Source organism: Anoplopoma fimbria, chromosome 6, assembly GCF_027596085.1.
Source record: "Anoplopoma fimbria isolate UVic2021 breed Golden Eagle Sablefish chromosome 6, Afim_UVic_2022, whole genome shotgun sequence".
NCBI lineage: Eukaryota > Metazoa > Chordata > Actinopteri > Perciformes > Anoplopomatidae > Anoplopoma > Anoplopoma fimbria.
In genome coordinates this window covers 17,243,923-17,259,305 of record NC_072454.1, presented here as the reverse complement: position 1 = coordinate 17,259,305, position 15,383 = coordinate 17,243,923, and the positions used below count along the sequence as shown (strand labels likewise).

The 15,383-nt window shown below is 43.1% G+C and overlaps 3 protein-coding genes across 5 annotated transcripts; 2 read left to right on the top strand and 1 right to left on the bottom strand.

Annotated features, from left to right (window-relative positions):
* Positions 1-861: 861 nt before the first annotated feature.
* LOC129092479 (zinc transporter ZIP9) lies at positions 862-3,759 on the top strand. Its single transcript, XM_054600447.1, has 7 exons — positions 862-1,134; positions 1,294-1,399; positions 1,655-1,816; positions 1,903-1,971; positions 2,286-2,371; positions 2,479-2,613; positions 2,706-3,759. The coding sequence occupies exons 1-7, from the start codon at positions 1,039-1,041 to the stop codon at positions 2,970-2,972; spliced, it is 921 nt and encodes a 306-aa protein (XP_054456422.1). The 5' UTR covers positions 862-1,038; the 3' UTR covers positions 2,973-3,759.
* A 1,360-nt stretch (positions 3,760-5,119) lies between these two features.
* LOC129091920 (coiled-coil domain-containing protein 177) lies at positions 5,120-6,805 on the bottom strand. Its single transcript, XM_054599608.1, has one exon. It carries the CDS (start codon positions 6,803-6,805, stop codon positions 5,120-5,122), a length of 1,686 nt encoding a protein of 561 aa, XP_054455583.1.
* A 2,869-nt stretch (positions 6,806-9,674) lies between these two features.
* On the top strand, positions 9,675-14,258 carry nsmce4a (NSE4 homolog A, SMC5-SMC6 complex component). 3 transcript variants are annotated; one of them, XM_054600391.1, is made up of 11 exons: positions 9,675-9,748; positions 10,607-10,840; positions 10,932-11,012; positions 11,302-11,432; positions 12,117-12,268; positions 12,548-12,647; positions 13,230-13,320; positions 13,406-13,500; positions 13,596-13,644; positions 13,750-13,835; positions 13,960-14,258. In XM_054600391.1, the coding sequence occupies exons 2-11, from the start codon at positions 10,636-10,638 to the stop codon at positions 14,023-14,025; spliced, it is 1,056 nt and encodes a 351-aa protein (XP_054456366.1). In that variant the 5' UTR covers positions 9,675-9,748; positions 10,607-10,635; the 3' UTR covers positions 14,026-14,258. The 3 variants fall into 3 exon arrangements, with proteins under 3 accessions (XP_054456366.1, XP_054456368.1, XP_054456367.1); XM_054600393.1 differs by lacking the exon at positions 9,675-9,748 and adding an exon at positions 9,774-9,861; XM_054600392.1 differs by lacking the exon at positions 9,675-9,748 and adding an exon at positions 9,919-10,079.
* The last annotated feature ends 1,125 nt before the right edge of the window (positions 14,259-15,383 follow it).

Genomic DNA, 15,383 nt, shown 5'->3' with positions numbered 1-15,383 from the left:
TAAATTGGTAAACAATAGAACATTGAATTCAACACACTCAGTGTTTGGCTGTTACAGATTTACTTGGTTTAATACGAACATTAACAAGCTTGTCACTTCTAAAAGCAATAGCTGTGTTCAAGTCTCCATGCTAATGCAGCATATACTGTTAGTGTTATGCAAAACAAACAAGATATTTAACCATTTTGAATTAACAGTACAATGATACAATGCATGCAACGTCAACATTTGATCCACGCCATACTGTCACTGCCAAGTGAACCTCACAAAAAGCCTGAATTATCACCACCATACAGTCCATAATCACCACTATGCACAGTTTATTGTTTTCCAGCTATATGCAACTCTTCCATTTTGTATGTGCATTGCATTGTGGATCAAACATGTCTATAAAGAGCACACTCAAAATCCACCATATTTAGTATGCATGCTGTCTGGTCTTATTGGTCACCTTTCCAGTTTGAACACACTTTATACTCAAAAACATACTCAAAAATGGCATGTTGTATGAAATATTTTCTGGTTGATATGCCTTTAGTCATTTATTTATTTTTTCTGTATTTTAGCTTGAGAGGCCCGATGAGGCAACATCATCTAATAATCCACTTGAAAAGTAAAGGCAAAATTATGTTTTTCTGGTTATTGTCCTGTTCATCATGTTGCACCCCCATCAGATTTACCCCGCGGTTGGGTAACACGTTAGATGCGTCAAAAAACCCCAAATCTAACCCCAACAGAAACGTTTCTGTGGTTTAGCCCGCGTTTTGTTAGTTAAACAGAATGCTAGATGATTGGAGGACCAGAGGTAAATGTGGGTGGGAGGTGCAGTTCTCAGTGTCCGACACTGGGTGCTGCTTGAGAGGGAAGTCCAACAGGGAGACCCGAGGTGCGACGTGGAGGCAGAATGGCTCTTATGTACGTTGTATTCAGCGACACCATGACAGCAGACGACCAGCTTCCAGCAGAATCTAACACCAACATGTAGCGTTGATTGTCAACCTGAGCCACCACTTGTGAGGAGAAGAAGAAATCGTCGTCATGGACGGGGGGTTGACTATCACTTTAATATCGGTGGCGATGTTTGTGGGTTGTTTTGCATTTGGATTCATCCCACTGTTGTTCAGACTTTCTGAGGTAAGTGTTTATTTTTGTGTGTTTTTTTTTATGTTATGTTATGTTATTATGCTTTTTGACAGAAAATCTGAGAAATCGCTCCAACTGTTGGGTCTTTCAAATAAAACACGGTGGGGAAACGTGCCCACTGATCAGCTGATATCACGTGTCAATCCACAGAGAAGCCTGCAGTTTGTCTCCATCCTGGGGGCAGGACTTTTGTGTGGGACAGCACTGGCCATCACCATCCCTGAGGGAGTGGGCTTACTGGAACAGTCATGGAGAGGTTAGCTGGGCACACACACACACACACACACACATGAAACACAACCTCACACAGTCCTGTATGTATTAGGACGCACCCCTTGTTATAATCCACACCATCCTCACCCACCGCCTGTGTTTCTAACATATGGAGATGAGTGATGAAGCACATGTGGATGAAAGCGGGCTTTTGGCGGTCTACGTGCTGCTCTGCCTTGTTGTCTTTTATGTCGATTTGATCAAACGCTCTAACCCATCCTTCATCTTCTCTCTGCAGCATCCTCCTCCTCCTCTGATGTGCCGTCCAGTCTGAAAAATAAAAACGGAACCTCCACAGAGAACGGCACTCCACCTCGGTTCCTCATTGGGTGGGCTTTAACTTTCGGGTTCACCTTCATGTTTTTAGTGGATCAGATTGGAAGTTACCTCTCCATGCGTGGCAAGTTGGCCTTTTCATTTTTGCTAAATGTCAATAAACATATCTTTTGTATTTATCTCAACAACATGTGCAATGTCTCATTCCAGACCGAGCGTCTCGTTTGCCTAACACTGTCGGCATCACAGCCACTTTGGGCCTGGTTATTCATGCGGCAGGTAATTTACTTTACTGTTTCCATAGACTTCTGTTTGCCCAAAGTACACAAGATGATTCAGGAATTCCGGGACACAAAGTGCTGGAGTTGTTTGTTTCCTCATGTGACTCAGCATGTGATTCCCCCACTGTTTGAGTCTTGTATGTTCTTAAAGGCCTACCTTTCCTATAGCACAGCCTGGATGCTTCAGCTCAGTGCATAATGCATGCAAATACAGATAAATTAAACTGGATTAATCCATCGCTTTGCTGTAATGTTTGTCCAGATTATTGAGACCATTAATGCTAATGCAAAATGATTTTTGTTTGCATGCAGCTGATGGGTTTGCTGTGGGTGCAGCTGTGGCCACGGGTCAAGTGACAGTGCAGGTTATAGTATTTTTAGCTGTGATCCTACACAAGGTGAGCTTCTCTGACTGAAACATTGCTGTGACGTATATAAAGTAGTACCAGACAACATGTAACAGAAATATTAAAAAGTACCTGACCATCTGTCTTATCTCCTATAGGCGCCTGCAGCTTTCGGTTTGGTCACCTTTCTAATGCACGCAGGCCTTGAAAAGAAGTACATTCAGGGGCATTTACTGGCCTTTTCAGCAGCCGCACCTATACTTGCCATCACTACCTACTTCATATTACATGCAGTAAGAAAGAACACATCAGCCATCTTGTGTCCTATTAACGAGTTTCAGTTGGTGCTTCGACGTTATTTGATTTGATGGGTTTGTGTCCACAGTCTGGCGGTTCATCTCAGAACCAGCTCACTGCGACCGGTGTGGGAATGCTCTTCTCGGCCGGGACTTTCCTCTATGTGGCCACAGTGCATGTTCTCCCCGAGATCAGCAGCAGCAGGAGCAGGACGGGCAAACCCCCCTCTGACCTCCAGTGGCACACCGGAGCCGAGGGCCACCATCAGCAACACCTGGGGCTCCTGGAGAGCCTCACACTGATCCTCGGGGTCGGGCTCCCCATGCTGCTGTCTCTCACGCTGCATGATGACTGAGAATAAAAAGTCTGGGCTATTAAGTGAAGTGCAAATGGGACAGTGCCACTACACCTGAAAAGAAAACTCCTTGAGTTTACCTTGCTGTGTTCTAATTTAAGTGAAACTTGCCTTTAAGTCCAGCTATTGTTTCAGTATCAAAGTGGGAATAAGGAATCTGATAGCTAATGTATTGTCCACGGTACAATGAGTTTCCCTTCCAAGAATGACAAAAAGGGTATCATTTGTTACCAAGTTTAAATCCAGTAAGCCTTCTCATAGCCCTTTGATCATGTCAACGTCAGGACACGGCATGTTGGTGAAATGTGGTGAAATCACAGTGACTTGATACATTTGGAACAACCAAATAATCTGATACTGTAAGAAAGAGATCTACTTTGTTTATTTTGTCATAGCCAGACTTTAAGTCGATCAATGTGCAATGGTACAAATGACCAAGACTTAGGATGCAATTGTATCTTCTATTTTATAGTTATGAAGCTGAGAGTTTAACTGCCAACGCCTCTTGGATGTGAGCTGCAACATCGGCAACAATATGTAGGAAGTCCAGCAGCTCTTTAAATCTATTAAATAGCATAACTGGGTTATGATGTGGGTACCTCCAATGGCAGATGTTTCACTGAATTTATATCCATGTAATTTAAAGAATCAGGGTTATCTCTCTCTCTGTTCCTTCTCGTCTGCTCATGTTGTGTTGGCTTTTCGTCTGCTTAATGTCTCGTTCTCTTTTTTCCAGTGGTAAACTGTTAGCCAAGGGTTTAATACAGATATGAAAACAAACGGTATGTTAGACTTTAAAGTATATTTTATTCATTAAGATGTAATAAAATATTCTAATACTACAAAGTTATGAATACTCCAGTTCTTATGCGACAGCTCTTATGTTTCTATTTTTTACCTACAAATGTCTTTCCGCTTGAGTCCATGATCTACGTTTCTGCTTGACTCTTGTATCTAGTGCTTCATGGGGATATGGTAGGACACTAACAAAAGTCAGAGGGCCAGAAAAACAACACAATAGTGCTAAACACTAAGCAGTAGTCTGGCCTCATTCAGAGCGCTGTAGCTTATCTCCTCTTCACCCCCTGAAGTTCCATAACTGTTCTCTTATCTGCAGTCCGCCGGCTGCTCATATCAGATTCAAAACAATGATGTCAGCCTTCAAGGAGGCCACAAGTTAACCCTTCATTCGGTGGTCTTCAAGCTTTAACAGCACTGCTCAATTTTCTATATGATAAAAGCCGCCTTCTAACTTAAACCTGGAAGTTGATCTGGCATCCCCTAAATCCAACCATTTATTTTTGGGGTGTGAGAATCTGCTTTGATTTGACGCACGTGTGTTAAAACAAAATGAGTTTGTGCTCACAAAGCTGAGCTGTTTTTAGTTACTATATATCGGAGTGGGTTATACTGTAAAGCATTGGGGTAAGAAATGGTAAGAGTATCAGGGTAGCCAATCAGAGTTAGAGTCGGGCGGGTCATTTCTCTTCCATCCGAGAAAAAAAAATATGGCAGCCCCCAAAGGGATCCAAAGATAACTCACAGGGGTTACAAGATGATTCACAGGATACAAAAGTAAGAAAAAAGCATATTTCTGCTAAACAAAATTAAGTTTGAGTTTTTTAATAAAAATAGTTTGTCATATCAAAAGGTTAAATCAGTCTGGTTGAGTTGTTCACAGCTCATTGACATAATGCAGCCTGGCAACAAGACATTGCTTAATTTCATCCAAAGGACTGCTGTAGTGTTTAGTATCCTGATGGGAACTCTACAGTATCAACCTAAACTTTCATAAATATAAATGTCATCAACTTATGAAACTGAAAATATATGGCACAATCTCACACATCATTAAATGAAATAAAACGGTGGCTTTGTGACTCTTTACACCACTAAAACCACAGCTCGGACACAATAATGACATCTTCCAGGGCCTCTGTGCAGCTCTGCTCCAAAACATTCATCCTTCAGCTTCACTCTGGTTATAACACTGTATATACATACGTCCTTGATACATTTATGGATTCCATATTCACGTATTTTAACGCAGCTCTTCTTCTAAGCCGCTCTGAATGAGTGTGTTAATTAACCGCCTGAAGTTGACTCTGATGTGGAGCAGAAGTCGGGCTGGGATCTGTTCAGTCCTTTCATAGTTTCATGCGGCTCATGGAGGCAGTCAGCTGAGCCTCTAGTGCCATCTGATCGAAGGTCCGCCTGTGTGTCTGCTGTCTCACTCTGTCCCTCATGTGAAAGGAGGCCCGGGCCAGCCTGTGCGCCTCCTCCTGGATCTGCTCCCGCTGCCTCCGCAACCTCTCCCTCCTCCATTCCTTCATGAAGAAGCAGCTCTCCCTGACCTTCCTCATCGCCTCCTCCTCCCTCCGTATCTCCTCTCTCAGCCTCTGGTGGCAGAGCTGCCTGCGTTCGTTGTGCTGGTGCGTCTCCTTAGCTCTGCTCCTCCTCTGGGCCGAGGCGCGCAGGGCGGCCCTCTCCGTGCGCCGCTGGCTCAGCTGCACCAGGATCTGTTTGTGCGTGAGCTCCTGGAGGCTCTGCAGCTCGACCCTCTGCTGCGCCCTCCGAAACTGCTCCTCCTCCCGGGCCGCCCGCTCCTGCAGCTCCTTCAGCCGTGCCTCTATAACCCGAGCACGTTTCTCGCAGGAGTGCCGCAGCTTCTTCTCAAGTGAGCTCCTCATCTGTGCCTCCTCTTCCACCGCCTGCTGCTCTACCTGCTGTTTCAGCAGGATGTGACGCAGCAGCTCCCTACGGTTTTCCCCCTGCAGCCTCTTCCTCTCCTCCTTCTCCTGCGACGCCCTGCTCCTCCTGGCCTTATGCTCCTTCTCCGCTGCTACCTGTCTCTCTCTCTCTCGCTCCCTCCTCTCCGCCTCCTCCTTCTCTCTCAGCAGCTTCTCCTGGTAGCGTTTGCGCCCCCCGGCCTCTTTCTGTGCGGCCTCTATCTTTTCCCTTTGTCGTCCCTCCAGCTCCTCTCTCAGCCTCCTCCAGCGGTCTTCTTGCAGCAGCACCTCCAGCTCCAGTTGTCCCGTTTTCTCCTCCTCCTGACGCTCCCTCATCCTCCTGCGGGACTCCAGATCCTCATGCCAGCGTTGCAAACTCTGCTTCAGTTTCTTCCTCCTGGTTTTCTCTGCCTGAGCTTGCAGGGCCTCCTCCTGCCTGCGGGCCTCCTGTCGCTCCTGTTCCTCCCGCTGACTGAGCTTCAGGCAGCTCTGCTCATCCCGGTGCTTCACCAACATGAGAGCTGCTATCTTGCGGTCTCTCTCTGACACCGTGACACACATCTTTTTTTTGATTTCCCTGGTGAGCCTGTCCAGTTTCATCTCAGTAGCCGGGGTGTGTCTGAAGTCTCCCAGACTGAAGCTGCACACCGTGCTCCTGTCTCTGTTAGAACAGGAGGACCTGCTTGCAGATTTCCCCTTAAAGCACAGATCTGCATAGTGGATGGACCCCGTCGTCTGTCCATCCCTTTTGGGACCCCTCAGCTTGGTGTCAGGCACCACTTCCAGGCCTGACACTTTGTTGCTGTCCCCAGCCGCCCGGATAATCCTCTGCCTCTCCTCTCGGCACATTTGTAGACGCTTTAATCTCTCCTTCTCGTAGGAGTCGTGCATAACTCTCATCGCCTGGAAGGGCACGTCATGCTGCTCAGCGATGAACTCGTTGAGCGATTTGATGAGAAGCGCAACAGGTTTGACACCGAGTCTCGAGCAGGACTCCAGCGAGCGGGGACTCGTTAAAACGTAGCGACTCCTCTCTGCTTCGGCCGAGTCAAAGTTGTTCAGGTCCAACCGAGGCCCGGGAGCCGTAGACTTCATGTCCACCATCATGAAGGAACACGATGCATTCAGAGCTGAAGACCTCCTCTGGTCCCCGTGCAGCACGCAGAGGTCACGCAGGGATTATCTGCTGCTGCGTCCAGACGAGCTCATTTGCATCTCACTGCGTCTAACCTCAGCTGTAACGGATGACAGGCAGAGAGACCTTTCACTATTTAAAGACAGCTTTTTTTAAATAAAATGTAATAAAATGTTATAGCATATCGGAAATCCGGATAAATAAATGGTTGTCCTTATTTTTTTTATAGCAGCCAAATAGGCTTTGACTTGCTATGATTTAACTTTAACAGGCTTATTACATTATATTTGACCACTATGAACACCTACATGTAGCGTAGGTAAAACAATATGTGAACAAGGCAATATAATGGCAAATAACGGGAAGCCTAAAACAAAAGCCACAGTGACGATACATTATAAATATTTATATTATAAATAATTATATTAACAGTTTTGCAACTTTTATTAGGAAAAAGTTTTAAGCCTTAACTATATAATTTAACTTGTGTGCATTTTTTTTTTCAAGCTGAAATTATCAAATAAATATATGTGACAAGTTGTACTTTTAAGTAGACATGTTTTATCTTTTTAAAATAAATAAATCAAACACCCAACAAATCTAACAGCTGGGGTTTGACAGCCGAAGACGCTTCTTGTTACCCTGGCAACAGAACAATGAATTCATGTAAAGAGCGTCTCTCTCACTTCGGATTTACAACCGTTAGGGCGCCATCTTCCGGTCAGGAGGACCGGCTCGTTGATGACGTGTTTTGCCGCCCGACAGAGGCTGGTGCGGTTTACGATTACTGAAGTTAGTTCCATGTTCGTCATTCGAGAACATTTACTTTGAAACCAACTTGCCAAAAAACAACAACTTTACACGTGTCGATTACCGATCTTTTTTAGTAAAAAAAACCCCGCAATATAACATATGAATTTCTAATTAAGTTGTTTATTTACTTTTAAATTCTTGGTATCTCAGTTGTTAGTAGCTAATATAAATGCATTTTTTATGTGTTCATCAATCAGCTTCAGGCAGAACAGTATCATCAATAATTAACGTGATGTTATTTATAAGTGTATGGTAATGCTGCTAGTTTTATTTAATGGATATTTATGACAGCTCTGTATGTCTCATTGGCACGTCTGCTACCAAAAAAAATGTAAGCACTGATGTTTAAAATGTACATGTTAAAGGTTGTTTGCACAAATTTTAAATTTTAAATACTCACCTGCTGTACATAGTAAAGTTTTCATTCCTTTTGTGTATTTTTATCTGTATATTGTTGTTATTGTGTTGTTGTATATTGTTGTTATTGTGTTGTATATTATTGTTATTGTGTTGTTGTATATTGTTGTTATTGTGTTGTATATTATTGTTATTGTGTTGTTGTATATTGTTGTTATTGTGTTGTTGTATATTGTTGTTCGCTGCTGCTGGCTGGATGAGGGCTACCAAACAGAATTTCGTTGTATCACTCTTTATCCTCTTTGATAACAACTAACCTTTTTTAAATAACATCGTTAAAATGTTTACAAACACATTGCAAATAGAAGTGTACGGGTTCCCACAACTGCTTTAAATGTTCAACATGGTCATATAATGAACCATGTTGAACTCTCATATGAGGGTGGCAGGTATAACTCTGCTACCTGCCACCTGCAAAAGTTCTCTGATGACTCTGCAGTCGTCGGCCTCATCTCCACCGGTGATGAGAGGGAATACAGAGAACTGAACCAGGACTTCATAGGATGGTGCCGGCGGAACCGCCTCCAGATCAACTCTGGTAAAACCAAAGAGCTGGTGGTGGACTTCCGCCGGGGTAAACACTGTCCTCCGGAACCAGTGAACATCCAGGGACAGGACATTGAGATTGTGAAATCTTATAAGTACCTGGGTGTTGAACTTGAACAATAAACTGGACTGGACTAATCATTCAAAGGCACTTTACAAAAGGGGTCAGAGCAGACTGTATCTGCTGAGGAGACTGAGGTCCTTTGGAGTGCAGGGAGAACTCCTGAGGACCTTTTTCGACTCTGTGGTGGCATCAGCCATTTTTTATGCAGTGGTCTGCTGGAGCAGCAGCATCTCAGCAGCTGACAAGAAGAGACTGAACAAGCTTGTCAGGAAGGCCAGCAGTGTGCTGGGGTGTCCACTGGATACGGTGGAGGTGGTGGGAGACAGGAGGGTGATGGCCAAGCTGTCATCCCTGATGAACAACACCTCCCACCCCATGCAGGACACCCTGGCAGCTCTGTGCAGCTCCTTCACCACCGGCTGCTTCACCCCCGGTGTGTGAAGGAGAGGTACCGCAGGTCCTTCCTTCCTGCTGCTGTCAGGCTGCACAACCAACTCTGCTCCCAGTAGACCACATGACACTAAAAACCTGTGCAATACAAATACAAATACACCATGCAATTATAGTTATAATAGTTATTCTGTCTGTACATATATTTCAATTATTGTGGATTTTACTGTTTGTTATTGCTTATTTATAAAAGTTGTTTTTATTGCATTTTATTTTTATCTTGTCTTTCTTTTACTATGTCTCTTGTGTGCACTTTACCCTATGCTGCTGTAATCCTGCAAATTTCCCCGCTGCGGGACTAATAAAGGATTATTTTAGTTTATCTTATTTTATGAGTCATCCCTTGTTAACGATTGAAAGGTTTAAATACATTTTGATTGTTCTGATTGATGTACTTATGCATTTCCTTTCATTTCATATTTTTGGTAAGAGGAAGAAGCTTATTTTTTCTAATAATGTTGCATTAATACCACTCTTATTGTTATTACACAGGATTTGTTCTTCTAATTGCAAGTTTCATTTTCAGTTCCCTTTCTCATGTAATAAAGCACCAATACGAAACTGACTTCGTCGTCGTCTACACTGCTCAATGCTCCAGGAACGCCTTCCGCCTGCCACACAGGTAACGTTACATATGTTGTAGAGATCTTAAAGCAAATGGATACATCTAGATTAACAATAACCAAAGCAGGTGGCACGTTTACTTTCGGTGTGACCTATGCTAAGACACCAGCGGTACGTGTGTGAGCGCACAGCTGCGTTGTTTACCAAACTGATGTCGCTAGCTAACACCAGCTAACGGCGGCTAAAGCCAAAGATGCACTGAAACCAAGATGGTCAAGGATCCGGTACTTCCGTGTTTACGTTGGCCCGTCGGCCCGGCAGACGTAACCTTCTGGTTTGGCTGATATCCGAACATGTTTTTTGTTTTTAGGTATCTTTAAGATGCTTTGGTATGTTTGTTAACCATGCATTGACAGCAGCACCACTGGTTTGATTCGTTGAGATACAATGCGACGATGTCTTTAAGTAGTTAGCAGCTAACTTTAGCCTTGGTTAATTACAATGTATCACTTAACGCTGCGCAGTAAGACATCTGTGAGTCGGCGGTGTGTTATTAACCACGTCGTGTTAGGCGACTTTTATTCAACCTAACACATGGACTGTTTATAAGAAGATGAAACACTTGCGACGTGTTGCGCTTGGCCTGCGCTCTTGTAAATTCGCTGCAGTAGCGGGTGTTTATCTTGACTCTCCGAACCTCTTTGGCTAAATTCGAGGAAAACCGATTATTTTGGGTAAAACGCAAAAAAACAAGAACTTGATAACTTAATCCAGAACCTGTTTTCATACTCTTTCTTCACAATGTGCGACCAGAAGGAAGTGAACTAAACCATAACAATCACAAACATGCTTTGTTTAGAGAGACATCGTTGCTGTTGTGTTTTACGTTAACGTGTTTCCCTCTCACAACCTGCAGCTCGTCCACTAAGCTGACCGACGTTCAAGATGAAGAGAGCCAAAGGAGGCGGTGATGAGGAAGCTCCCCGGCAGAATGGCTCCGCCGGCCGGAGGAAAGGAGAGCAACAGCAGAGTGACGGGGACGATGGCGACTGTGACTTCGGCGCAGCAGACCTGCAAGACGAAGACAATGACCCGAGTCTCAGGAGGGAGATACGGAGCAAGTACAGAGACCTCATCAACTCAGTGCAGCGTAAGTGAGACCGGTGGAGGCATATTGTTTAACTTCAGTTTTTGACACTTCTTTGATGCATTTCCTTCCTGTGTGTGTGTTTCCCTTCTAGAGAACAGGGAAGATATGCTGAGACCCTCCAACAACAAGCTCACAGAAGTTTTAGAAGAGGCGAACAAACTTTTTAAAGATGGTAGGTGTGATGAAACCACAGAAATGTTTTTTTTAATCAATTTACTGCAAATTCTTAATATTATCATCTGCATTGACATAAATATGCGTCAGATGTTGCACGCTCCCCCTGTGTCTGACTCTGTCCCCCACCGGGTGTTCTGGTCTCATCCCACGGGCCAAACACATTCAGGTTAGGTTAATTGTGTTATAATGGCAAAGTCCAGAGTAACAATTTGCCAGGAATCATCATCCTCAACACGCAGCCGTACATTTTGGTCAGTTTTCTTTCACTGTGTTCCCTCCCGCAGTCCGACAGGCGAGAGAAGCAGCTCTGGATGCCCAGCTCCTTGTTGTGGCCACAGATCTGGGAAAGGAGAAAGCCAGCCAACTGTTTGCTGAGGGCACTGCTTTTGATCCCACTGCTTTTGCCGAGCATCTTGTGAGTGAGTTTATTGTTTATACTGTTTTATACAATTATAAATGCATGCATACATAAAATGTTGGTTGGGAGAACTCGGCACACACAAACGTCTGCTGTTACTCGTATGAAGTAGCGCTAGGTCGATAAATTGACTCGTCCAGCGTTCATTCTTTACAGTATTTCATACTTGAGTTTCAATAAGTCTCTTTCCTTGGTTGACAAAGTTAACATACTTGCTGTCATTATTATTTTATTTAAAACTGGGGAGAAAGATTCTTCTCATGAATTAGTCGGATACGTTAATGAAGAGCAGTCAGATGTATAGAACAGTGTGACCTAAATCTAATGCACCTTGTTTAGACCACAGAAAGATATCGTTCTAGCTTTATTGCTATTAAAACATTTACAAATGGTCCGAAGTCCGTGTTCTGTACCTCTCAACTCTAACCAGGGACACTTGCTGTTGTTCTAGAAAAGTCTCACTTAAAAAATGTCAAATGGTTAGCTTTAACACAGTGCGTTATTGTACAACACAAAGAGAGACTCAACAAAAGAAAGGCGAGAAAAAAAAACTTATAATACACAACATTTTAAGCAACATGATTAACTTGTTACGATAAACGATGTAGACAATCTGAATAGGGTTTTCAATGTGAGCACCCAAACAGTGGTCATGTGGAGATCTCTCTTCTTCTTGTACAGCTGTCCTTCATGGGTCTCAACCGACTAGAAGACGGGGAGGACGAGCAGCAGAACGGAAATGCCGTTGATGGCTACCTGCCCGAGGACGCTTGGCACAGAGTGGCCAGGAGAGCAGAGTGCTGTGTCAGGGCAGCACCGTCCTTCCACTACATGTAAGTGCCTCAGCGTTGGCCTGCAAATGGAAACAGCAACTTATGATGACCAAACAACAAATTCTTATTGATTTAATTTTGTACATCCAGAGGAGGTACACATTAAGTCTAAGATTAAAAACCGTTGATTTGTGTTGAACAGTTACTTCGAGTTTAAATAGGTTTATTATAGTTGTTTCTGTTTATTGGTTGTAATTGAGTTTTTCCTGGTTAATTAATGTCCTTCTGCACTATTATCTGTCTCTGACTTTTTCGTTCCTGTGTGATTCGTTTCTTCAGGATGGGTTCGTTCCATGCAGAGCCGCCTCCCCCAAAGCAAAAGATAGAACGGCAAAGGAAGGCCCCTAGCAAGGAAGCCAAAAGGATAATGCCTACTCAGGTAGCTGAACGTACACTACCGTTGCTGCATTTGAAAATTTTAAAAATGCAATCATTTATTGATAATAGATAAATAATTTTCCTGCCAAGCAGTACAGTTATTTAGCAACATTTGGCAGAACAGTTGTCAAGCAAGACAAAGACCCAGTGGAAAGCATGCTTAAAGATTGGTGTGATTACTTACATTTATCTGGCAATTGCCATTAATTGTACAAATATAAACATGCATGCTAGCTGAAGTAAGCCTACATCATTAAGTTGCCATAGATTTTTGGTGTAGTTTGTCCGCTGATGGACTGGGTGGCAGCAACGGCTGTTATATCTCGAACGTAACAGCCAATTTGTTCCTCGAACTTTTCCAGCTTTTTCTCTCATAAGTTTTTAGCGTGTAACAATAGATGAGTGAAACTGCAATGCGGTCAAACTAACTGTTTTATAATAAAAAAATCTATATAAAAAAAAGCAGTTTTTCATCAACCTAAGATAGTGACTAAGTCAGTCAATAATCTTTTGAAACGCATCTTGTCTGAGAGGGTTTCGATGTTCCAGATACTTACTGCATCATGTTACTGTTGTCTGACAGCTGAAGAGAATGGAAGGCTCTCATCAAGAGGCAACAGAAAAAGAGGTGGAAAGGATCCTGGGATACCTGAAGAGTTATTACCAAGATGATCGTGAGTTGAACGCCGAGATCAAGGACATCAACAATTCGTCATCGTGTCTTTAATATTTGCTCATGTGTCTCTGTTTCTTTCACAGCAACGTCACCAATATCGTATTACGAGTTTGTCATCGACCCCAACTCATTTTCCCGGACAGTTGAAAACATTTTTCACACGTCTTTTCTAATCAGGGTGAGCTGCCTTTACTTATGATTGTTTCAATCAAGCTTTTCTGCCCTCTAGTGACAGTTGACAATAACAGTGTGACAATGTTGTTTGTGTTTCAGGATGGGTTGGCACGGATGCACATGGATAATGCCAAATTGCCTTGTATAGGTGAGAGGATGTAACATTTTTGTTATATAATTCGGACCAGTTAATGACGGATAAAATGTCTTTAAGCCAATTATTTTACCAGTGTTGTGTGTTTCTGTGTCTCAGCACCTGTAGAGGAGGGAGAGGTGGAAGCTGGAGGATCATTCAGCCGTAAACAATGCATCGTCTCCATCAGCCCCAAAATGTGGAAGGTTAGCAAGTTTTGGCCTGAACACAGAGGACTTAATCTAGCAACCATACAAGACCCAGATAAAAAAAAATCTTGTTTTGTGTCTTTGATCATGATTTTCATGTTCCGACTGTTTTTCCCCCCAGGAGCTTATAGAAGCCTTCGACATCAGTGACACAATGATTCAACCTTCAAACACACAGAATGAGTGATCGACCCTGCCTCTTTTCGCTAGGTCAAACGGAACATTGTTTTTAGGTGTGTTACTGCTTTTTTTAAATTTCTAAATAATAAAGACAAATTGTTCTAAATTTGCAAAGGCCAAATTCAGTGTAGGTAACTCTTGTAAACACATATCATATTGTCTGGATATCCCAAATACTCAATTGCACATTTTGTTTTAATTTCTACTTTTTACTGTTTTTAGAAGTTTGAATAATAAAAAGAGGAAAAAGAAAAAAGCTGGTACTGTTTTAATATATTTCTGGAATTTGGGTGAATGCTAAGTGAATATTCTGTTTGAATGGTTTGATATTTGGTTAACTGGTCAACCTCATGCATTAGAGATGCTCAATTTGGACAACAATTTGTCTGTTGCCCACACACAGCTCAACATGGCGACGGCTGAGCCGGCAGCTCGCAGCTAACACTGCTAATAGCACAAACGGTGCAAAAAACAGCAACAGTGCTGACAGCCATCAGTTTTTAGCTGGAAGGGAACCGGAGAGTGAGTGCTACGCTTCCGCATCGACGCCTTCGGTCGGGACGGTCTTGTCAGCAGTTACTGCCTTATGAGCGCAGGGCAAGGCGGCAGTCCTGAGCTAACTGGTGGGGCATGCTCACATGCACTAAAACGCAACGCCAAGCACAGAGAAGCTCAAATTACAACATTCACAAGGAGGCGTGACTTCTTTCTCTATCTTTACATAGTAAATATTGTTTGCTGCTATGTTGATGTTCTTAATATCATACAAAGAACCTTTAAATATTTATAAGTGCTCTGTAGTTCCCTGACGGATGCAGAATAAACACCATGTGTTTGCATATCAGGTCCATGACCCATGACCTAGTTATGACCCACAGAGATATGCAATGGTGACAATGGGTCACAGGGAGAGTTTACTTCACTTTAAGGGGCCAAAAGCCTGAAGGGCACCAAACCACTGCCTTACAGTAACAATGAAGCACAACTTTAACCAAACGTTTGATTTGAGATTGAATGAACACAAACCAGCTCAGGCCCGGTTGTGACGATGTATGTGTTTCCTAGCTACTGTGTATGCTGCTTTTCAATAAATGTATTTTGTCCAGGTGTAGGCTTTCTTTTTGTGTATGGTGCAGTGCTGATGTGCAGATAATTTGCCAGCAATTTCATCTTTTTTTATTTATTTGAAAGTCTCCAAAAATGACGACCTTTATTCCTGTTCCTCCCGTGTAATTTTCCATTTCCAAGAAAAACAACACTGTAGAATGTTAAACTGAGTCTTGCGCTACCATAGGAACAAGCCTGATCAGGATCCATGTTTCTGCTGATTGTTTAAATATATAAAGGAAGGTAGTGTGAACTAAG